Source organism: Crotalus tigris, unplaced genomic scaffold (genome assembly GCF_016545835.1).
Source record: "Crotalus tigris isolate CLP2741 ecotype Arizona unplaced genomic scaffold, ASM1654583v1 scf7180000017631.5181431, whole genome shotgun sequence".
NCBI lineage: Eukaryota > Metazoa > Chordata > Lepidosauria > Squamata > Viperidae > Crotalus > Crotalus tigris.
The window spans coordinates 5,056,231-5,080,580 of NW_024096525.1; the positions used below are offsets into that span (position 1 = coordinate 5,056,231).

Genomic DNA, 24,350 nt, shown 5'->3' on the forward strand with positions numbered 1-24,350 from the left:
GGGCACTATCTAACAAAATGAAATTCAATGGTGAAAAAAGTAAGGTTCTACATTTAGGCAAGAAAAACCAAATGTACAGGTATAGTATAGGTGGCATCTTGCTCAATAGTAGCAACTGTGAGAGGGATCTCGGAGTCCTAGTGGACAATCACCTAAATATGAGCCAGCCGTGTGCTGCAGCTGCCAAAAAAGCCAACACAGTGCTGGGCTGCATTAACAGAGGATCAGAATCAAGATCACGTGAAGTGTTAATAGCACTTTACAATGCCTTGGTAAGGCCAAACTTGGAATCCTGCATCCAGTTTTGGTCCCCACAATGTAAAAAAGATGTTGAGACTCTAGAAAGAGTGCAGAGAAGAGCAAGAAAGATGATCGGGGGACTGGAGGCTAAAACATATAAGGAACGGTTGCTGGAATTGGGAATGTCTAGTTTAATGAAGAGAAGGACAAGGGGGGACATGATAACAGTGATCCAGTATCTCAGGGGCTGCCCCAAAGAAGAGGGAGTCAAGCTATTCTCCAAAACGCCTGAAGGCAGGACAAGAAGCAACGGATGGAAACTAATCAAGGAGAGAAACAACACAGAATTAAGGAGAAACTTCCTGACAGTGAGAACAATTAACCAGTGGAACCACCTGCCTCCAGAAGCGGTGAATGCTCCAACACTGGACGTTTTTAAGAAGAGACTGGACAGCCATTTGTTTGAAATAGTATAGGATTTCCTGCCTGAGCAGGGGGCTGGACTAGATGACCTCCAAGGTCCCTTCCAACTTTATTAGTATTATTAGTGCAAGGGGCAAGCACACGTGCCCGCCGCTTGTGCAAATGGAGTGTGCTTGCCCATGCAAGTGGGGATGTGAGCGGACATGCCCGCACTGGCCCACCACTTCTGCAGCCCGATCCTGCAGAGCTCAAGGCCCGCTAGTGGGCCCAGGCCCAGGTGTTGGGGGTCCCTCTTCTAGACTGCTGCTACGTTCATGCTTCAAAGCTGTGTCCGAAGCACCACACAGACTTTCTACGCGCTACTTAACACTAGAGCAAATTTGGTCACAAAATATGGCTTGAAAAGTTTGTCTTAAGAACTGGGATGTTTAAAAATATGTCGGATAGATGTTGAAAATGTAAACGTTAAGTCAGGTACTTATTATGTCTGTGCATTCTAGCATTTTTAAAAATTATTTCTTCATCTGATGGTACTTCTTCATTCTTCCAATATTGGACAAATGTGATTCTTGCCGCTGTTATAACGTTCAAATATAAGCTTTGTTTATTAGTCTTTTCTAGTTTAAAATCGACATGTTCTCCTAACACTTTTTCTAACCAAGTATGTATCTTTTTCCAGTAGTTCTTTGCTTTATCACATGTTCACCCAAACATGATAATACGTGCCTGACTTATGTTTACATTTCCAACACCTCTCTGACATATTTTTAAACATTTTGCTAATCTTGCTGGTGGCAAGTGCCATCTATAAAACATTTTATAGAAATCTTCTTTCTAGGAAGTTGACATTGTCAATTTATAGTTTCTTTCCCATAAGCTTTGCCATCTTCTAATTCTATATTATATCCAAAATTTTTCGCCCATCTTATCATTTGTTTCTTTAACTTATTCATCTTCCATTTTCAAAGTTAATAAAAACTTATTATCATGTACAGTGGACATGTTTTAAAGCAAAGAGGTACTGGACAAAAATACATACTTGGCTAGAAAAGATGTTGGGAAAGCACGCAGATTTTTAAACCTGAACATTTTTTTTATTAGATATAACGCCAGAAAAGATAGATAAACAAAGTATGTATTTGATTTTACATGGGATAACAGCGGCAAAGAATCATATTTGCACAATATTGGAAAAAGGAAGAAACACCACCAGAGGAAGAGATAATTAAAAAAAAAAAAATACTAGAATGTGCGGAAATGGATAGACTTACTATGAGGTTGAAAGAAAAAGAAGAAACAGAATACTTTCAAACTTGGGACTTATTTTATCAATAGCTGGAGAAAAGAATAAAGGATTAGGAATTAAATTTGTATTCATGAATGATAAACTCAAACAACACGTTTGTTGAATAAGTACTATTGAATTATATGAAAAAAAATCAATAAAAAACTTTACAAAAAAAAAAAAGAACTGGGACTGCAGTAGTTTTGAAAGAGTAATCTCTTTGGAGAGATAGCAACAGAGCATTACACGGATAGGAGAGGGAGGAAAAAGTAGCTGTGGTACTTTGTTATCTGGAGTGACACCTTTTCCCTATCAGCTGTTGGCTTTCTTTAAGAGAAGGAAAGGCCTCTGAGGTCTAAGGCAATGTTTCATCTTGGTTTCTCTAGGAGACAAACCTATGGAACTGTTTCTACAAATTAAAAAAGGAGAAAAGAGATTGTTCAGCACAAACTCTTTAAAGAATTGACTTTGGTGACTTTGCCCCAAACAGCAGGAGATGGTGAGTTCTAGTCCCGCCTTAGCCACAAAAGTCAGCAGGGTGACTTTGGACCAATCACCAGGTGACAGTGAGTTCTGGTCCCGCCTTAGCCACGAAAGTCAGCAGGGTGACTTTGGACCAATCACCAGGTGATAGTGAGTTCTAGTCCCGCCTTAGCCACGAAAGTCAGCAGGGTGACTTTGGGCCAATCACCAGGGGATAGTAAGTTCTAGTCCTGCATCTGGCATAAAAGTTGCTGAGCGACTTTGTGTCAATCACCAGGTGACAGTGAGTTCTAGTCCCGCCTTAGCCACGAAAGCCAGCGGGGTGACTTTGGGCCAATCACCAGGAGACAGTGAGTTCTAGTCCCGCATCCGGCATAAACGTTGGCTGAGCAACTTTGTGTCAATTACCAGGAGACTGGCAGTTCTAGTCCCGCCTTAGCCATGAAAGTCAGCAGGGTGACTTTGGGCCAATCACCAGGTGGCAGTGAGTTCTAGTCCCGCATCTGGCATAAAAGTTGGCTGAGCGACTTTGTGTCAATCACCAGGAGACTGTGAATTGTAGTCCCGCCTTAGCCATGAAGGCCAGCTGGGTGACCTTGGATCAATCACCAGGAGATTAAGAGTACTAGTTCCGCTTTAGGCATGAAAGCCAGCTGGATGACTTTCGGCCAATCGGCCAATCACCAGGAGACTGTGAATTCTAGTCCCACTTTAGGCATAAAAGCCAAGTGGGTGATCTTGGACCACTCTCTTTCAGGTCAACCACCCTCATGGGGTTCTTGTCATGGGGAAAACAGGAGGAAGAAGCATAATTAGATATGTTTGCTGACTTGAGTTGTTGACATCAGCACCAGGTTTCCTACAGGATCCCACCACGCTAGCTTGGAAAACAACCCCATGCCTGCTATTTCATGACAAGGGCAACCCTACAGAGTGATGACCACATAGCAGATCGTCCTCGGCTTTACTTTTCACCAAAGGTGAGAATGCTTCAGGAAGACCGGAAGCTTTGTGAAGACCAGAAGTGAAGAATCTGTCAGCCTCCCACAATCATGTACAACGCCCATGTTTCCGAGCTGAAGAGCAAACCTTGTAGTGAGAAGACCACACGTTAGATACCTCTTGGGTATCACTTTTGACCAAGGTGAAGAATGCGTCAAGAAGGCCAGGAGCTTTGTGGACCTCAAAGCGGGGGACCCGTCACAACCACGTCAATGCTTCTGGGTTGAAGGGTAATCTTGCACAGCGATGACCATGTGTCTGGTGCTTTGGGGCTACCCCTTTCATCAAAGCTGAGAAAGCTTCAGGAGGGCCAGAAGCTCCATGGATCTCAAGATCAGGAACCTGTCAACCTCTCCCAATGATGCCAATGAAGGAGAAGATTTGAAATGAAGGGTGCTTGGTGCTCTCTGAACTTCATGGTTTTCTTGCATCATCAGGGCACTGATAATTAAAAATCTGCAAGAAAACCACCAAGTTCACAGAGCACCAAGAAATCTCCTTTAGTATATAAAAAGACAGCAAGCCCCATTGTCATCTAGTACTGATGATGTTCCCTAGTTGGGTCATGAAACGTCTGCAAGAAAACAACCAAGCTCAGAGAACACCAAGGACTCCACAGTTGTCCTCCTCCTGCTCCTCTCCACAAATCCCACTCCCTTCTAGCACTGATAATGTTACCTAGTTGGGTAATGAAACGTCTGCAAGAAGACAACCAAGCTCAGAGAGCACCAAGGACCTCACGCTCTTCCTCCTCCTCCTCCTCCTCCTCAAAACCCACTCCCTTCTCACACTGATGATGTTACCTAATTGGGTCATGAATGTCTGCAAGAAAACAACAAAGCTCGGAGAGCACCAAGCACCGCACAGTTCTCATCCTCATCCTCCTCTCAACTCTATAAAACCCAGTCCCTTCTAGCACTGATGATGTTCCCTAGTTGGGTCATGAAACATCTGCAAGAAAACAACCCAGCTCAGAGAGCACCAAGGACTCCACAGTCCTCCTCCTCCTCCTCTACGCAAACCCCACTCCTTACCAGCACTGATGATGTTACCTAGTTGGGTCATGAAACGTCTGCAAGAAAACCACCAAGAGAGCACCAAGGACTCCACAGTCCTCCTCCTCTCCCCCCCCCAGAAACCGCACTTCCTTCTAGCACTGATGATGTTCCCTAGTTGGGTCACGCAACGTCTGCAAGAAAACAACCCAGCTCAGAGAGCACCAGGGACCCCTCTCCTAAGGATGCCCGGCACCAATTGGACTTACCAATTTGTAACAATACTGGCGTCACCAAAGCTGTCTCCATGGCGTAACAAAATTCTCTGCCAAACATGACGGCGCCGTGCATCACCCATAGCCGCACCGGGATACGGTCTATGGATCCTTCGCTTACAGTCTCTTCTTTGCTCTCGTGCTCCTTTCCGGGTTTCTGGAGCTGAATGCCGGGAAGCTCTTGGACTTGCATAGATTCTGAGTCAGCATTCTGGGGAGCCATTTTTATCACCATAAAAAATACATATATTTTTTTTAGATATATCTATAAGATTTATTATTATTATTTTTCTTCTTCCTTTTTTCTTTTCTTTTTCTTTTTAAAACCTCTATATAAATAACTCTATCATCTCTAGCGATAAATTAGGGTGCCTTCCGCTGCTCCTCATGGCGTCCCGTCCCTTCGTGTGCAAGCGGTATTTGTAATTCCCCTCGGGCGCAAAACGGGTTTTGGCATCGAATCTTCACAAAGGCTTTCCAACATTCAGAGGAACATCCAACTTATTTGGTAGAAAGAAAGAAAATTTTCAACATATGGCTTGGCTGGATTCCGTGGTTTTTTTTTTTTTTTTTTGCTTTTTGCTTACTGGGATCTAGAGTTAAAAATCCATAATTGCCATTCAGTTAATACCAGTTTCATAATTATAAATGAAGAGGTGCTGAAGTCGTTCTTCTGGCTACACAAAGGTGAAGAGGTGATGCAAATCCCCATCGAGCGGCTGATAAATCTGGAAGCAAAAAAAAAAAGGAAAATAAAATCAAATAAAAACCAAATCAAGTCACGGATTAACAGACATGTAGAGAGCGGCCCCGCCTTTCGTTCATCAAAACAAGGCCTCCGTTCACTCTTGTGGCCCTCCGGGCAAAAACAGTCCACTCTTTTAAGCAAGCTCTCTTAGTGTATCTTTCTTTTTTAAATGTTTTACTATTTTTTTTTTTACAAAAGTACGTATAGTCAAGGCCATGGTTTTTCCAGTTGCAATGTATGGCTGTGAAAGCTGGACCACAAGAAAGGCTGAGCGCCAAAGAATTGAGGCCTTTGAACTACGGTGGTGAAGACTCCTGCGAGTCCCCTGGACTGCAAGGCGATCCAACTGGTCAGTCCTAGAGGAGATCAACCCTGACTGCTCTTTAGAAGGCCAGATCCTGAAGTTGAAACTCAAGTACTTTGGCTACCTAATGAGAAGGAAGGACTCACTGGAGAAGGGCCTAATGCTGGGAAAGATGGAGGGCAATAGAAGAAGGGGACGACAGAGAATGAGATGGCTGGATGGAGTCCCTGAAGCAGGTGTGAGCTTCAATGGACTCCAGAAGATGGTAGAGGACAGGAAGGCCTGGAGGAACGTGGTCCATGGGGTCGCGATGGGTCGGACATGACTTCGCAACTAACAACAACATTTTTTTACAACCCTTAGTGCCTGGTATACAGCGTATTGTCTTGGTTCATACATTTTTTAGAAAAAAACGCACAGTCAATAGTAGTAAATTAACAGTCAATAATAATTAATTTTTATACTTCCATAATTAGTATATTGATTAATAGTATGTTTCTTTGATCTCCTCTTCTCCTAATCGTATTCTCCTTCAACCTTAAACAAATATAATTTTTAATATTTTCAATGCATAAATGATTAAATATATAAACATTTTCTTCCACATTTGTACCAACGATAAGAGCGTCCGTATGTGACATTTTTCCCCCCTTATCAGCGTGTGTTATTTTTACAAAAATCATCTTATTGGTCCACTATATATCTTATTTTCATAAATCTTGTCTAAGCTTAATTAATTAACCTTAATATTCCAACAATTCTTATCAGTCACAATTTTCTCAGCATTTAACATCCAAATATCCAAATTTTCCATGTAAATACATCACCCCAATATTTTCATATTTCATATGTTATAAAAATACTATACTGCTTATCTATCTTATGACATCTACCCATAACATCTTTTTCACTTATATTTATAAAAGTTGATTTGTTAAATCACTATATATCCTTTTTTTTTCAAAGTTCTTATTTAGGCTTCATTGCCTTCCTCCTTCTCCCTCTTCCTCTTCCTGTCCACAAACCCCACTCCCTCCTAACACTGATGATGTTACATAGTTGGGTCATGAAACATCTGCAAGAAAACCACCAAGCTCAGAGAGCACCCAGGACTCCATAGTCGTTGTCCTCCTCCCCCTCCTCTTCCCTCCCCCTCTTCCTCTCCACAAATCCCACTCCCTTCTAGCACTGATAATGTTACCTTGTCGGGTAATGAAACATCTGCAAGAAAACACAGAGAGCACAGCTGGTTCCCATGTTCTCCTCTCCTGTGCATGTCCAGACTTGATAAGATGGATAAAATAACCTTTATTGTGTCATTTTTTTACTGGCCCACATCAAAAATGAAATTCTGTTGCCTGCTCTCAAAAGAAAGTATATATCTACCCATGCACGTGCATACATACATACATACTTGCATACATATATATGTATGCAAGCACGAAGCACGAAGCTGAAAACACCAGCCTGAAGATGACGAATGGGACTTCGTCGAAACGTCTCCAAGACACTTCCAATTTTACGCGGGAGAAAACCCGAATACCCAAAGACCTACATACAAACACCCGCGAAAACCTCAGAAAACAGATACACACACACACACAGACACAGAGTGCTTTTTTGTGGGGGAAAAAAGTGCCAGAACTCACACCTGTCATACAACCCACCTACCCTACAAGGTTCCATCCAAAAAAGGTGTTCTACGACAAAAAAAAGCCCTGTGTGTGTGCGTGTGTGTGTGTGTGTGTGTGTATTTTCTGAGGTTTTCGCAGGTGTTTGTATGTAGGTCTTTGGTTATTCGGGTTTTCTCCCGCATCAAATTGGAAGTGTCTTGGCGACGTTTCGACGAAGTCCCATTCGTCATCTTCAGGCTGGGGTTTTCGGCTTCGTGCTTCGAGGAGCAATCACTGTTCATTTTTAGCACGTAGCCGAAAGAGGAAGCTTGAAAGTTCCCAAGGCTGATGCTACATGGAACAAAACGGTGACTGAATCTGGAGGTTCTGCTTTGGGTACCACCAGAAGCCTCCAGAAGGGAACAAGGAGAACAGGTGGTGGAGAGGATGAGCAGCATCCTGAGGACACGTGCAGAGCCCTGGAGAAATCTTTGGAAGCAGCTGCCGTAACATTTCCCAGAAGGGGCCTGTTTTAACACACGGAGAAGGGCGGCTTTGCTGCCTCAGCTGGTTTTGCCAAGTGCCCCATTCAAATGCTTCACGGTCTGCACATGTACAAAGACGGGATCACGTGTCTCAGCTGGTCTGCACATGTACAAAGACGGGATCACGCGCCTCAGCTGGTATGCCCATGTAGAGATATACACATTTTAATGACACCACTCCCTATGTTAGCTAATATTCAGCCTTGCAGTTGAAGAGGGTGCTGGTTTCGAAGGAACATCAGGCTGAATTCTGAGGCTGCCCTGTGTTTGGGGTTAAAACCAGGAGAACATGGGGACCAATGTTCATGCTTGGGTTTTAATGTCTCCGTTCCCCTGGAGGTTTCAGAAATTCAGGGTCTGCCTGCGCCTGCGAATCCATGACTTCTTACCTTTCCTCAACTCCTGTGCATGATCTTTCTGTGTCTTATAGAGTGTCAAGGTTGAGAACGCTAACTGCTAGCACTGATGACGTTACCTAGTTGGGTAATGAAACGTCTGCAAGAAAACAACCCAGCTCAGAGAGCATCAAGGGCTCCATAGTCGTTATCCTCCTCCTCCTCTTCTCCACAAACCCCACTCCCTTCTTGCACTGATGACGTTACCTAGTTGGGTAATGAAATGTCTGCAAGAAAACAACCAAGCTCAGAGAGCATCAAGGACTCCATAGTTGTCCTCCTCCTCCTCCTCCTCCTCCTCCTCTCCACAAACCCCACTCCCTCCTAGCACTGATGACGTTACCTAGTTGGGTAATGAAACGTCTGCAAGAAAACAACCAAGCTCAGAGAGCATCAAGGACTCCATAGTTGTTCTCCTCCTCCTCCTCCTCCTCCTCCTCTCCACAAACCCCACTCCCTCCTAGCACTGATGACGTTACCTAGTTGGGTAATGAAATGTCTGCAAGAAAACAACAAAGCTCAGAGAGCATCAAGGATTCCATAGTCGTTGTCATCCTCCTCTTCCTTCTCCTCCTCCTCCTCTTCCTCCTCCTCTCCACAAACCCCACTCTCTCCTAGCACTGATGACGTTACCTAGTTGGGTAATGAAACGTCTGCAAGAAAACAACAAAGCTCAGAGAGCATCAAGGATTCCATAGCCGTTGTCATCCTCCTTCTCCTCTCTCCTCTTCCTCCCCACAAACCCCACTCCCTTTCAGCACTGATGGTGTTACCTAGTTGGATAATGAAACATCTGCAAGAAAACAACTCAACTCAGAGAACACCCAAAGATGCCTCGGTCCAGCCCTCAAATATTCTGTTAGCAGTCTGTCACTCCTTTTGGGCATTTCAACGGAGAATACTGGAAACCGCAGTTTTAACCCATGTAGAGAGCACCAGACTAGGAAAGATTGAATCAAATCAGTTCTTCCTTCCTAGATCAAGCTATGCTCAGAAGAACATATGACTAAGAAAGCGCTATTAATAGCATGCAATTGATATGCAAACCCAGCAAATCAATGAGCTGCAGAGGAAACAACAATGGAATATGGATAGTTATAAAGAAGAAAAAAAATAATCCTTTAGTATTCAAGGCCTGACTGTCTCAAGACAAGCATTGAATAGCAATTTAAACCCCAAAAAGCTGGTTGGGAATAAAAACTCTTTATTATCATCAGAATAGCAGAAAATGCTGTTTTAAGGCTTGAAATCTATTGTTATAACAAGCAATGAGGCCACATTTAAATAAACAACAACAAAAAAACCATAGCACAACTTGCAGAGAGACCCACTTATGCAAGCAACCCTCAACATTTGCGAATTCCAAACCTGTGTCAAATAATTATTTGGGGATATCTCTTTAAATTGGCTAAGTGCTTTTTATTTTATTCTTAAACTATGTAATCCTGGCGTGGAAAATCTATTCTCGTGGTCTCCGCAGACTTGGCAGCAAATAATCCATCAGAAAGGGTGGATTTGTTAACCTTCTGGTCAATGTTTTGCTCAGCGGAATATTTTCCCCGCATCTGGTGGCGATTTTGCAAAACCAATATAAGGTTGTGGCTTGTGATGGGCACTGTCTTCAAGGTTGTCTGAAGCTGCACAAGTCTGGGCTTCGTGGAAAATACTTCCTTCCCTCAGCAGCCTGCTGTGGACACAGCCAGAAGGAAAGGAAAGCTATCTGCAATTAACTGAGAAGCAGTTTGGTCTAGTGCAGCGGTTCTCAACCTGTGGGTCGGGACCCCATTTGGGGTCGAACGACCATTTCACGGGGATCGCCAAACAACGCAGTCCGCCATTTTTCCCCCCTTTTCCTTAGCTGTGCTACTCCCTTTTATTCTATTGGCTTTTGAAAGGCAATAGAATAGACTCTCTCGAATAGAGTCTAATTGTATTGGCTTTCAAAAGCCAACAGGAATTGTCCAGGCTGCCTCTGCCCTGCTGAGCCCGTCAAAAGTCCCATTCTGCAAACGGTGCTGCACTAGTTGAGTAGTCCTCGACTTACGACCGGTTGAGTAGTCCTCGACTTACGACCGGTTGGGGGTCGCGGCATTAAAAAGGTTGAGAACTACTGGTCTAGTGGTTAAAGCCCCAGGGTAGAAAGAAAGAAAGACCATGAGTTCTAGTCCCGCCTTAACCATGAAAGCCGACCGGGGGTGGGGGGGGGAATCTGGGTCAATTGCCAGGAGACTGTGAGTTCTAGTCCTGCCTTAGCCATGAAACCCGGCTGGGGGGAATCTGGGTCAATCGCCAGGAGACTGCGAGTTCTAGTCCTGCCCTAGCTCTGAAAGCCAGTTGCATGATCTGGGGCCGATCCTTCTCTCTCAGCCCAACCCACCTCAGAGGGTTGTTATGGGGAAAATAGCAGAAGGATATCTTTGCCACCTCAAATTATTTGTAAAAAAAAAAAATCATAAAGGCGAGATGCAAATAAATGAATAAACTCGACGCAACTCTTTGGCGGGGTGTGTGTGTGTCCAACAATCTTTTCAGATTGAGCCAAGCCTTAAGATGCTAGCAAGGTTAGACTCAAGCAAATATGGAACTTTGATGTTATATTATGTTGACAGCCGCAAGATTACGCTCAGAAATTTAAGACATCGATTCCTACAGCGGAAGAATGGTTACAAAAACCGATGGAGCTAGCAGGGATGGCTAAACTGACTGTACCGATTAAAGAAAAGAATACGAGGACGTTTATTGCCACGTGGAAACCGTTTCTAGGTTTTCTGCTTTGAGGGTGAGGGAAAAAAAATGAAATTTTGATTTTTGGGCTTTCTCAGTTAGATAGGTTATTGATGTTACTGAAATGGCTAGTTTACATTATTTTGTAAAAGTAAACAGAACAGAATAGAACAATAACTTTATTGTCACTTTGAACGCACGCCCATCGGCATGCATTAAAATAAAAATTTCATTGCATTCAGCTCCCAAAGGACCACCCCCTCCGATATACACTACATAAATATGACAAAAATAAATAAATAAATAAAAGGTGAGGTTTGAAGTTGATACTCTATTGCACCAAAGAAAGTCGGAAGTCAGTGCCTTCCCCCCCCTTTTTTCCCTCTCTTCTCTCACTTTTCTACTCCTTTTTCCCTTCCCCATCTTTTCCGCTCTTTACTTTGTATTTCAATTATATCGTATATTATAAACTACTAAAACTTTGTAATCGTAAAAAGATTCAGCCGAGCCTTAAGAATGTAGCAAGGTCCTTACTATAGTATATATCAGGGGTCTTCAGACTTGGCCCTTTTATGACTTGTGGACTTCAACTCCCAGGATTCCTCAGCCAGCCTCCATTTTGTTTGTTAGATTTAAGACAGGGGTCTTCAAACTTGGCCCTTTTATGACTTGTGGACTTCAACTCCCAGAACTCCTCAGCCAGCGTGCCTGGCTGAAGAATTCTGGGAGTTGAAGTCCGTGAGTCATGAAGGGGCCATAGTTCCCCCATGCTGGCTCAGGAATTCTGGGAGTTGAAGTCCACAAGTATGAAGGGGCCAAGTTTGAAGACCCCTGGTATATATAAACAATCAGAATATTTGATTATGCAACATGTACAGATTGGGCTATTTCTTTCCACTATTGCAGGGGTTCTCAACCTTGGCAACTTTAAGACTTGTGGATTTCAACAACCAGAATTCCTCAGCCAGCTTTGCTGGCTGAGGAATTCTGGGAATTGAAGTCCACAAGTCTTAAAGTTGCCAAGGTTGAGAATCCCTGCACTATTTAAAGTGGGGAGAAAAAAATCTTGCTAAACTCAAGAAAAGCCCTCAGGATATCTCTGGTTATACACTTGTTTCTTCGTTGTACGATAAGATCGGGGCTGGCATTGTATCATCTCGATAAAAATACACAATGCGATATTAATGCACAGTAAAAGAGAGAAAGCTGCATGAGTAAGCTGAGAACCAATTTGATTTTTTTTTTTTTTTACGTGAAAGCTGAGATCCGTGTCCGAGTGGATTAGGTTCCCAACAACTTTTTGTGAATTCTTTTCAATTTGGCAGTTTCATTTAAGCCAACCTGAAAACAGACGCAATAAGACTTAATAAAATCCCCGTTTTTGCTTTCCTAGCAGTCAAGAGCTCTGGAAAGCCTTGCAAAAGCAACTGAAGAAAATGCAGGAAAATAATAAGATGCTCTAAGCCAGTGTTTCTCAACCTTGACAATTTTAAGGCATGTGGACTTCAACTCCCATTGCTGGCTGTGGAATTCTGGGAGTTGAAGTCCACATGCCTTAAAATTGTCAAGGTTGAGAAACACTGCTCTAAACTGAAATAAGGATGAACTACCGCTGAATCGGTAGCTTGTAGCCATGCACTGCATTTTCCCTGAGTGCTGAAAATTACATTTCTAGCCACTGAAATACATATGGTTTGATAGAGCCCAAACTCAAGTCCATCAAAATCCTTTTGAGCCTTCAGCTCGTCTTCTGGGATGTTAACAATCCCCTCAGCTTTAGCTCATCTGCAAATTCTGATGAGCACCCGTCATCTAGGTAATTTTATGAAAATGTTGAGGAGCACTGGATCAAGGACCGAATCCTGGGTTGCTCTATTACAGGGGTCTGAGGAATTCTGGAAGTTGAAGTCCACAAGTCACCAAAGGGTCAAGTTTGAAGACCCGGCTCTATTGCATGCATAAATATGAGCCAGCAATGTGCTGCAGGTACCAAAAAAGCCAACATAATTCTTGGCTGCATTAACAGAGAGATAGAATCAAGACTATATGAATTGTTAGTACCGCTTTATAATGCCTTGGTAAGGCCACACTTGGAATCCTGCATCCAGTTTTGGTCACCACGATGTAAAAAAGATGTTGAGACTCTAGAAAGAGTGCAGAGAAGAGCAACAAAGATGATTAGAGGACTGGAGGCTAAAACACATAAGGAAAGGCTGCTGGAATGTCTAGTTTAATGAAGAGAAGGACAAGGGGGGACACGATAGCAGTGTTCCAGTATCTAAGGGGCTGCCACAAAGAAGAGGGAGTCAAGCTGTTCTCCAAAACGCCTGAAGGCAGGACAAGAAGCAATGGATGGAAACTGACGAAGGAGAGAAGCAACCTAGAACTAAGGAGAAATTTCCTAACTGTTAGAACAATTAATCGGTGGAATAACCTGTGTGAATGCTCCAACACTGGATGTTTATAAGAAGAGACTGGACAGCCATTTGTCCGAAATGGTATAGGGTTTCCTGCCTGAGCAGGGGGTTGGACTAGTCCCTTCCAACTACTACTACTACTACTACTACTACTACTACTACTACTACTTCTTCTTCTTCTTCTTCTTCTTCTTCTTCTTCTTCTTCTTCTTCTTCTTCTTCTTCTTCTTCTTCTTCTTCTTCTTCTTCTTCTTCTTCTTCTTCTTCTTCTTCTTCTTCTTCTCCTCCTCCTCCTCCTCCTCCTCCTCCTCCTCCTCCTCCTCCTCCTCCTCCTCCTCCTCCTCCTCCTCCTCCTCCCTCTCACAGTTGCTGCTGTTGAGCCAGGTACCACCTACTCTATGCCTGTGCATTTGATTATTGTTGCCCAAGTGTCATTTCAACTGGTTCATTACCCATATACCACCCAGGTCGTACCACAAAAGCTTCTGTGTGCAAAGTAACCCTTTTCAAGAACTGGTGCCAATTTGTTTCGCCCGTGGGGGAAAGGCAGGGAGAAAGCTATGAGATTGTGCTACTTCATATCTCTAGATAAAAGAGGCCATGAGTGCCTTGCCTTCAGCCAAAGGTCAACAGGCTGAATCACATTATATCCCAATAACTGATTGCACAGAGAAATGCTTACACACAATCTCTTTTTAACAGACCTTCAAAGGGAGACTGCGGGATGAATTAAGGATTAGCAAGATCTATTCAATGTGAGGATAAAAAAACAAAAAACAAAATCCACGGGCCAGCCATTCTTCAAATCACTTTATCTGATCCTTCCCTTTCTCATAGTTACTCAGCAGTTCTACAGAAGCGGGTGTGCCTGGATTTCAGATCTATCATTCTTATCTGTATTTTATCTATTCTCCAAAGCGCCTGAAGGCAGGACATGAAGCAACGGATGGAAACTAATCAAGGAGAGAAGCAGCCTAGAACTCAGGAGAAACTTCCTGACATTGAGAACAATTAACCAGTGGAACAACCTGCCTCCAGAAGCGGTGAATGCTCCAACACTGGAAATTTGTAAGAAGAGACGGGACACCCACTTGTCTGAAATGCTACAGGGTCTTCTGCTTGAGCAGGGGGTTGGACTAGATGACCTCCATGGTCCCTTCCAGCTCGATTCTGATTCTGCTCTCAGGTCATTAAGACCCTGCCAGCTTTGGCGGAAGCAGTTTAGCACTCAAGAATGCAGTCAGACTGAATCTAGATCAGGGGTCCTCAACCTTGGAGACTTGTGGACTTCAACTCCCAGAATTCCTCAGCCAGCTTTGTTGAAGTCCACAAGTTGCCACGGTTGAGGACCCCTGGTCTAGATGACCGTTTTCCCAGTAGAAAAGTAAGTCTTGTGGGAGTTTCAATTCCTAGAATTCCTCAGTCAGTCCTCAGAAGCACAGTGGTATAAACAAACACTGACATCATGAGCAGATAATGCTGTCTTTGGAGCTAAACCCCACGACAGCAGCTGTCTGAGGAATTCTAGGAGCTGACGTCCACCAGTCTTAAAGTTGTCAAGGTTGCAGACCCCTGGCCTAGGCCCTCCCCGTGCTCTTAAGCTAGTCAAAAAGCCTTGGATACTTTAAAGGTGAGAAGATCAAGTTTGTTGGCTCAAGTTGTACGTTGTACAACAGTACGTTGGCTCATGTTGTATGTTGTAACAAGGGCTGCCCTCCAGAAGACAGTGTAAACCTGGGGTAGGCCACCTCGGCTCTTTTATGACTCGTGGACTTCAACTCCCAGAATTCCTGAGCCAGCATGGCTCAGCTTAGAAACCACTCCCTTCCCCTCAGCATGGCTGGATCAGGAATTCTGGGAGTTGAAGTCCACGAGTCATGAAGGGGCCATAGTTCCCCCATGCTGGCTCAGAAATTCTGGGAGTTGAAGTCCACGAGTCATAAAAGAGCCAAGGTTGCCTACCCCTGGCCTAGGACAGTGATGGCGAACCTTTTAGAGACCAATGCAATCCTATACCAAACACATTTTCAGATATTTGTTGAGAAGCCTCAATGGAGCAAGAGACAGGTGTTTCCCCCCCCGCACTTCGGTGTGGCGATCAACAGTTCAAGGATTTGACTCATTACTGCAGCCACATCACTCAAGCTATTCACAGGGAAAGTAGATGAACAGAGTTGGAAAGATTTTGGAGGTCATCTAGTCCAGCTCCCTGATCAAACAGGAGATCCTAGAGGAGAAAACCAGAACGAGGTTTCCCAGCCAACACCCATCTGGAAGAAGCTATAGTTTCAGAAGCTGGACCAAGCCCTGGGCCAACTCACAGCGGGGAGCAATCACAATTCCCAGAAGTGGCCCTCCTGCTGTACAGTTTTACATTAAAAGGGATGTACAGAACCTTCCAAGCTGTAGCAACCAATGGACTGTAAAAGCTCGCCACAACTAATGGTTTCTGGATGAAGCAACCACTAAAACTGCAGGGCAGGGCAAATGCGTCGTCGTTTATAGCTGAGTGCATGTAGGATGATATCCAGGCAAGACCTGCCAAAAGGGACTCCATCTCTCTTGAAAAATCTTCCCCCTGGAAGACATTTTTTTTTGTAACTTTAATCAGAAGCATTAACAGAATAAGAGAAGCACCTTGGAGGTCTTCTAGTCCAGGGATCCCCAACCCCGGGTCTGTGGACAAGTACCGGTCCATGGCATGCCAGCAACCGGTCCGCACAAACAAGCAAAGCCCCATCTGCGAAATGAAGGCAGCACACAAAACCACACACCCTCCGGTCCGCAGAAAACCCTTTTTCCACGGAACCGGTCCCTGGTGCCCAAAGGGTTGGGGGCCTCTGTTCTAGTCCAATCCCTGCTCAAGCAGGAGACCCTATATCAGGATGTTCAACTCAATTTCATTGAGGGCCGCATCAGCATTGCGGTTGTCCTCGGGGGGGGGGGAAGTGGGTGTGGCCTGGGTGGGTGTGGATGGAGTGGGTGTGGCCTATTGGGTGGGCATGGCCAGCTCTACATCGTTCGATTCAAGGGGGCCTGTGGGGGCCTGGGCAGGAGTGGGACAGATCTGAGGGTCTCTGGCAGAAGGAGCTGGGACCGGGGCAACTGCCAAGGCATGGTCCACTGGAGGAGTCTCACTGCCTGCCGAAACCCCTCCGCCGGAGCCCATCAGGCCGGATAGGTGAAGTAGGGGAGGGCCATTTGCTGGCCACTTCCAGGCGATGGTGCATTTCTTCATTCCTCACAAAGGGTGACACCTCCCCACCATGCACCCAGGGGGTAGGGCCGACATGGCTGGTTCCTCGCTGTTTCCGGACAGCCTTGTGGAGCTAAGACTAAATGTGTTTCAGCATAGATGGCCACCACAAAATTGTACATTGGCTCCCAGCCGGCCTGGGCCAGGGCCAAGGCAGCGGGGGCTGTTCCCTCACTGTTTCCAGGATGGCTTCACAGGCCACATGAAACCACTTTGCGGGCCGCATCCGGCCCCGGGGCCTTGTGTTTGACATGTCTGGCCTATATCATTTGAGACAAGTAGTTGTCTTGTCTCTTCTTAAAAACCTCCAGTGATGGACCACCCAGAACTTCTGAAAGCAAGTTGTTTCACCGATTGTCCTCACTTCTCCTTAATTCCAGGTTGCTTCTCTCCTTGATTACTTTACATCCATTGTTTCTTATCTGGCCTTCTGGTGCTCTGGAAAATAAGTTGACCCCCCCCCCCTCTTCTTTGTGGCAGCGCCTCAAATATTGGACTACTGCTATCATCTGCCCCTTAGTCGTTCTTTTTCTCTAGACTAGCCAAACTCAAATTCTGCAATCGTTCTTCATGTGTTTTAGTCTCTGGGCCTTTAATCATCTTAGTTGCTCTTGTCTGCACATTTTCCAAAGTCTCAACCTTTTTTTTTTTTTTTTGTAAGATGGTGACCAAAACTGGATGCAGGATTCCAAGTGTGGCCTTGCCAAGGCATTGTAAAGTGGTATTAATACTTCATGTGATCTTGATTCTATCCCTCTGTTAAATGCAGCCCAGCACTGTGTTGGCTTTTTTTTTTTTTGGCAGCTGCAGCACACGGCTGGCTCCTATTTAAGTGATTGTTCATTAGGATTCTAAGATCCCTCTTGCAGTTACTGCTTTTGATTCAGGTTGAAGACTATAATTCCCCCAAATGCCCAACCAGATGGAAGATTATTCTTCCTCCATTATCCCCAAAGGACCCTAGTTTAAAAATACTTTTTTTTTCATTTAAAAGAATAGCTTTAAAAGCCAAACACAAACGACTATAATGGTAATTGTTGCTTTCAATTCAAGCGCTCCATCTCTTAAGGATCCTACAACTGTATGAACCCCTGAGGCTATTAATGGCCACATTTTTCAAACACTGTATATTTCAACCGTTTATATTGCCAGTTCTAGGTTGGTTCTTTCCTTGATTAGTTTCCATCTGTTGCTTCTTGTCCTGCAGGCAACAGAATTTCATGTGGGCCAGTGTGGTCCCAATAAAAAATAACAATAAAGGTTATCGGATAGATAGATAGATAATAGATAGATAGATAGATAGATAGATAGATAGATAGATAGATAGATAGATAGATAGATGATGGAGATAGAGATGGATAGATAGTTAGACAGACAGATAGATAGATGGAGAGATAGAGATGGATGGATACATAGATAGATAGATGATGGAGAGATAGAGATGGAGAGATAGATAGATAGAGATAGAGACAGATAGATAGATAGATGATGGAGAGATAGAGATAGATAGATAGATAGATAGATAGATAGATAGATAGATAGATAGATAGATAGATAGATGATAGAGATAAAGATGGTTTGGAGATAGAAATAGATAGATAGATAGATAATGATAGATAGGTAGGTAGTAGGTAGATAGATAGATAACCTTTACTGTTATTTTTTTACTGTGGGCACAATGGCACATTAAAAATGAAATTTAGTTGCTTGTTCTCAAAGTGTACACATGCATAACACATTTAAACCTACTATATACAACATATGTATAGAGCTACACCCTTACATATACGAAACAGAAATATTAATCACTGTCCATCTTGAATACATAACGAAAGGAGGAATTCTCTTATCTTATCTTAATCTTATCTTTATCTTATCCCCTTCTCCGTCTCTGGCCAATTCTGATTCTTGAAAAGTTAAGGTCTCCCACGTGACTTATTTTAGTTCACCTCAGAGACTTAGTGCCTGGTGCCATTTAAGGGTTTCATCAACAAAGCCTGGTGGCCTGCAGGGAGGGGAGGAAAAAAAAAAAAAGTAGCAGTCTAATTGTCATTTGCTAAGGCAAAGGAGAGGAGCGAGCCGCAGTGGTCCGAATTAACAACTTCCTCTATTGCCTTGTTTGAAATGCAAAGGAAACCGGTTGCCAAGTCAGGTGACTTCCAACTGCAATGCAGAGGGATGAGCGATAAGCTGCTAAGATTGGATAACAGCAGGCCTTATCTGAGGAGGCCATGAAACTATGGAGCCACCCTTTGGGAAAGGACTAAAATCGGTAAAAACTTAGGACCTTCAGTTTCACCATCACTAATAGCAGAAGCCAAGAGATTTTTTCTGGATTTTCTGGATTTATTCTTGAGTTGCAGGATGTATTTTATAAAACATGGCTGGCTGGGGGAATTCTGGGAGATGAAGTCCACCCATCTTCAAGGGGACAGGGTTGAGAAACATTGTTCTAAGCCAGTGGTTCTTAACCTGGGCGATATTGCCCCCCAGGGGGCGATTTTGTTTTTCAGGGGGGCAAAGGAACAAAAAGGGGGCGATATGGGGGCGATGGAGCGAGAAGTTTTGGGGACACTTTTGAGACTTTTTCATACAGTGAATGGCTGCATATCTGTCGTACAAAAACATCAGATCGCTCGCTATTAGTGGATTGAATTGTGTTTTCAAATGTTCCTCCTGCTAGCTTCAGTACAGAACGCCGTACGTATGTGAAGACGCATCGCTTATCTTCATGCGCGTTGCGCAGCAGCCTCTACCCTTTTTATATTTCTTTTTGCGTCTTAAATTTCATTTGTAATTCAATCATTAAATGTTACTGTTTTTCTTTTCGGGCATTTTACTTTCTTGCCATTGAATTTTGTTTTCAATGGTCATTACATTTAAGTGTCTTGAATAAAGAAGATAATAATGAAATACATGTATCACGAAGTTTGGGAATAAAGTGACGGGTGGCACCAAAATTTTTCAAACAGTTGAGATATGGGAAAAAGACTGGAAATAAATTCTTTGCATCGATATGTCCTGATGACAATTTTAAAGAAAATAAAAAAAGGGTTTGCATAAATTGAAGAATTATTTCCTATGTTGTGATTGAGAGGTTATGTTGGGGTGGGGGCAGCGATGACAACTTTCTCATTGGCTCAAGGGGGCGATTCTTTCAAAAAGGTTAAGAACCACTGTTCTAAGCCAGGGGTCCTCAATCTTGGCAACTTTTAAGACTTGTGGACTTCAACTCCCAGAATTCCTCAGCCAGCTGAGGGAGCTGAAGTCCACAAGTCTGAAAGTCGCCAAGGTTGGAGACACCCGCTTTAAAGAGTAAAGATGCTGAATCGTAACAGATGACCTGAGGCCCCATTATTCACTTTTATGGGTCTTGAGCAACTGAACCCCTCAGGGAGAGACGCATAGCGCTGCATTTACTTATCAGTTTCCTTTTATTAGAACGATATACTTTGCTCTCCGCTCCTATTATTTCACCCCGTTGCACCTCTTACATTAATTCAATTAATTGTTAAGATTTCAAAAGTCAAAGATAGTATAAATTGCAGAGTACGGGAAATAACGGGCTAGATTATATTCAGCAGTTAGATGAATAATTGGGTAAAAGTGAAAAAAGCCAGAGAAGACTCATAAATGACTTTGGGCCAATCACCAGGAAACTAGGAGTTCTAGTCCTACCTTAGGCATGAAAAACACCTGGGTGACTTTGGGCCAATCACCAGGAGACGGCGAGTTCTAGTCCTTCCTTAAGCATGAAAGCTGGCTAGGTGACTCTGAGCCAATCACCAGGAGATGGTGAATCCTGGTACCATCTTAAGCGTGAAAGCCAGTTGGATAATTTTGGGCCAATCACCAGGAGATGGTGAGTTCTAGTCCTGCCTTAGGCATGAAAGCCAATTGGATGATTTTGGGCCAATCACCAGGAGATGGTGAGTTCTAGTCCAGCCTTAAGTATGAAAGCCAGTTGGGTGACTCTGGGCCAATCACCAGGAGATGGTGAGTCCTAGTACCATCTTAAGCGTGAAAGCCAGTTGGATGATTTTGAGCCAATCACCAGGAGATGGTGAGTTCTAGTCCTGCCTTAGGCATGAAAGCCAGTTGGATGATTTTGGGCCAATCACCAGGAGATGGTGAGTTCTAGTCCTGCCTTAAGCATGAAAGCCAGTTGGGTGACTTTGGGCCAATCAAAAAAACAAAACAAAACAAACAAACAAACAAAAAAAAAACTCAGAGAGCACCAAGGACTTCACAATTGAATCCTGGCTACAAATATTCTATTGGTAAATGGTCTTTAACTAAGAATATGAACCATGGTGGCGCAGTGGTTAGAATGCAGTATTGCAAGCTAATTCTGCTGTCAACTGTCAGCAGTTCAATCCTGACCGGCTCAAGGTTGACTCAGCCTTCCATCCTTCCGAGGTCGGTAAAATGAGGACCCGGATTGTTGGGGGCAAGAGGCTGACTCCGTAAACCGCTTAGAGAGGGCTGTAAAGCACTGTGGAGCGGTATATAAGTCTACGTGCTATTACTGTTAGTGCCACTAAATGCCTTATTGGAGGATTCCAGCCAGTCTTATAGACATCATTCCTTTCACACTATATTAGGTTGTCCTGTTATACTGGTTTCTGAAATGTTTACTTCCTATTTAATAAAGTCTGGAATCTGAAGGTTCCACAAAGCCAACATCACACCTGTTTTGTCTTCTCATTCAAAAGCCACAAGTTCTGAGCCCGCCTGCTCATTGGAAAAAAAAATACTATTTTAATTATTTAGAATTATGAAGTCAAACGGGAGAGGATTGAAACGAGGCTGAGTATTTTTGAATGTTTATAGAAAAAGTAAAATAAAATAAAATAAAATCAAGACGGCAGATGCAACAGAAGCCCCACCCACTTAATAGGCACGTGACCCACATAAAAAAAATAGGTGGGGCTTCATCTGCTCAGCTGCAGCCACCATTTTGATCTCCATTCACGGACGTGCTTGAGGGTCAGTCATCCACGGTCATCCCTCCCAAACTTTCCAAGTATTCGAAGCAGAATACTAAGAACCAAGCTTCTGTTGTTAAGCGACACGTCGATGAAGAGAGTTTTGCCCCCATTTTACAACCTTTCTTATACAGTTGCTAAGTGAATCACTGCAGTCGTTACGTAAAACTGGTTCATCTGAACATCGCAAAAGGGGATCACATGATCCTGGGACACTGCAAAGGTCATAAATATGAATCCGCTGCCAAGCGTCTGAATTTTGATCATGCGACCACGGGCACGCTGCAACGGTTAAGAAGTGTAAAAAAATGGTCACAAGCCACTTTTTTAGTGTCATCGTAACTTTGAGCTGTCACTAAATGAACTGTTGTAAGTAGAGGACTACCTATATACAATTTTTAAAGAATATATGCCGTCTTCTGGTGACTGGCCCAAAGTCACCCTGCTGACTTTATTGGTTAAGGCAGGACTAGAAGTCACCATCTCCTGGTAATTGATACAAAGTCGCTCAGCCAACTTTTATGCCAGATGCAGGACTACAACTCACAGTCTCCTGGTGATTGGCCCAAAGTCACCCTGCTGACTTTCATGGCTAAGGTGGGACTAGAACTCACCGTCTCCTGGTAATTGATACAAAATCACTCAGCCAACTTTTATGCCAGATGCGGGACTACAATTCACTGTCACCTGGTGATTGGCCCAAAGTCACCCTGCTGACTTTCATGGCTAAGGCGGCGGGATTAGAACTCACCGTCTCCTGCTGTCTGGGGCAAAGTCACCAAAGTCAATTCTTTAAAGAGTTTATGCTGAACAATCTCTTTTCTCCTTTTTTAATTTGTAGAAACAGTTCGATAGGTTTGTTTCCTAGAGAAACCAAGATGAAACATTGCCTTAGACCTCAGAGGCCTTTCCTTCTCGTAAAGAAAGCCAACAGCTGATAGGGAAAAGGTGTCACTCCAGATAACAAAGTACCACAGCTACTTTTTCCTCCCTCTCCTTTCAGTGTAATGCTCTGCTGCTATCTCTCCAAAGAGATTACTCTTTCAAAAGTATTAATTGAGGACTTTGAGCTGGATCTGGGTGAACAGCACCAGTCTAGAACGTACGCTGGTAATAAAGGAATTAAGGGCATGTTGGGACATTCTGTTCCCCAGCTGCTGTTAAGGTGAATTAAATAGTCATGGAAAAGCAGCAGAAAGGTGATAAGCCTTCTGTAGATAAACAATAAAGCAGAATATTTGTAGTTCAAATGAGGGGGCGGGTCTCTGCTCTCTGAGCGAGATTGTTTTCTTGCAGACGTTTCATTACCCAACTAGGTAATACCATCAGTTCTAGAAGGGAGTGGGGAGGTTTTCTCTCCGATTACATACAAGTGGCTTGCCCTGTCAGTGTCGGTGGGAGTTTTGATCACCACATTACAAAAAAGATGCGGAGACTTTGGGAAAAGTGCAAAGAAGAGCAGCTAAGATGATTAAAGGCCTGGAGACTGAAATATATGAAGAATGGCTGCAGGATTTGGATTTGGCTCATCTGGAGAAAAGAAGAAATAGGGGAGACATGATGGCAGTATTCTAGTATCTGAGGGGCTGCCACATAGAAGAGGGGGATCAACTTATTTTCCAAAGCACCAGAGGGCAGGAGAGGAAACAATGGTTGGAAACTGACCAAAGAGAGAAGCAACCTGGAATTAAGGAAAAACTTCCTAACAGTGAGGACAACTAACCAGTGGAACAGAAGTTGCCTTCAGAAATCGTGGGCGCTCCATCACTGGAGGTTTTTAAGAAGAGACTGGACAGCCACTTGGCTGAGATGGTATAGGTTCTCCTGCTTGAGCAGGGGGCTGGACTAGAAGACCTCCAAGTTCCCTTACAGCAGTGGTTCTCAACCTGTGGGTCGGAACCCCATTTGGGGTCGAATGACCATTTCACGGGGGTCGCCAAACAACGCAGTCCACCATTTTTTCCCCTTTTCCCTAGCTGTCCTACTCCCTCTTATTGGTGGCCACACCCACTTGGGGGTCACCACAACATGGGGAACTATATTATGGGGTCACGGCATTAGAAAGGTTGAGAACCACTGCCTTACAGCTTCTCTTCTGATTCAAAAGAGTGTTTTTGCTGGTTCTTTGACTAAGCTGTTGTTTACTCCTTGATAGTCTGTCTGAGTTGGTAGTTCCTTGCTTGAGGAATGCTGGCTGGGGTATTCTGGGAGTTGAGGAACACACCTCTTAAAATGGCTAAGGATGAGAAACACAACTCAAGAACCAGCTTGGTTTCAGTCAGCTGACACAAGCTTGATGCCAACTTAGGACTTGCAGCAATCGATTTGACGGTGGTCAGATTGAAGCCTGCTGCTCTCCTTGTTTTAGACTACAATTCCTGTCGGTCCCGGCCGTTTGCTCTAGGGCAGTAGTTCTCAACCTTTTTAATGCCGCGACCCCCAACTGGTCATAAGTCAAGGACTACTAAACTGGTCGTAAGTCGAGGACTACTCAACTGGTGCAGCACTGTTTGCAGAATGGGACTTTTGGCAGGCCCAGCAGGGCAGAGACAGCCTGGACAATTCCTATTGGCTTTTGAAAGCCAAAAGAATTAGACTCTATTCAAGAGAGTAAATAGGGAGTAGCACAGCTAAGGAAAAGGGGGAAAAAATGGCGG

The 24,350-nt window shown here is 43.9% G+C and overlaps 1 protein-coding gene across 4 annotated transcripts in view; it reads right to left on the reverse strand.

The window, feature by feature from the left end:
* The window catches only part of SLC45A4 (solute carrier family 45 member 4), a 105,415-nt gene that overhangs the window by 39,589 nt on the left and 41,476 nt on the right, over window positions 1-24,350 (reverse strand). For all 4 annotated transcript variants that reach the window (XM_039334581.1, XM_039334583.1, XM_039334584.1 and 1 more), the window contains one exon: window positions 4,698-5,431. In XM_039334581.1, coding sequence (XP_039190515.1) covers window positions 4,698-4,938 — 241 coding nt within the window. In that variant the 5' untranslated portion in view covers window positions 4,939-5,431. The remainder of the gene's footprint in view (window positions 1-4,697; window positions 5,432-24,350) is intronic.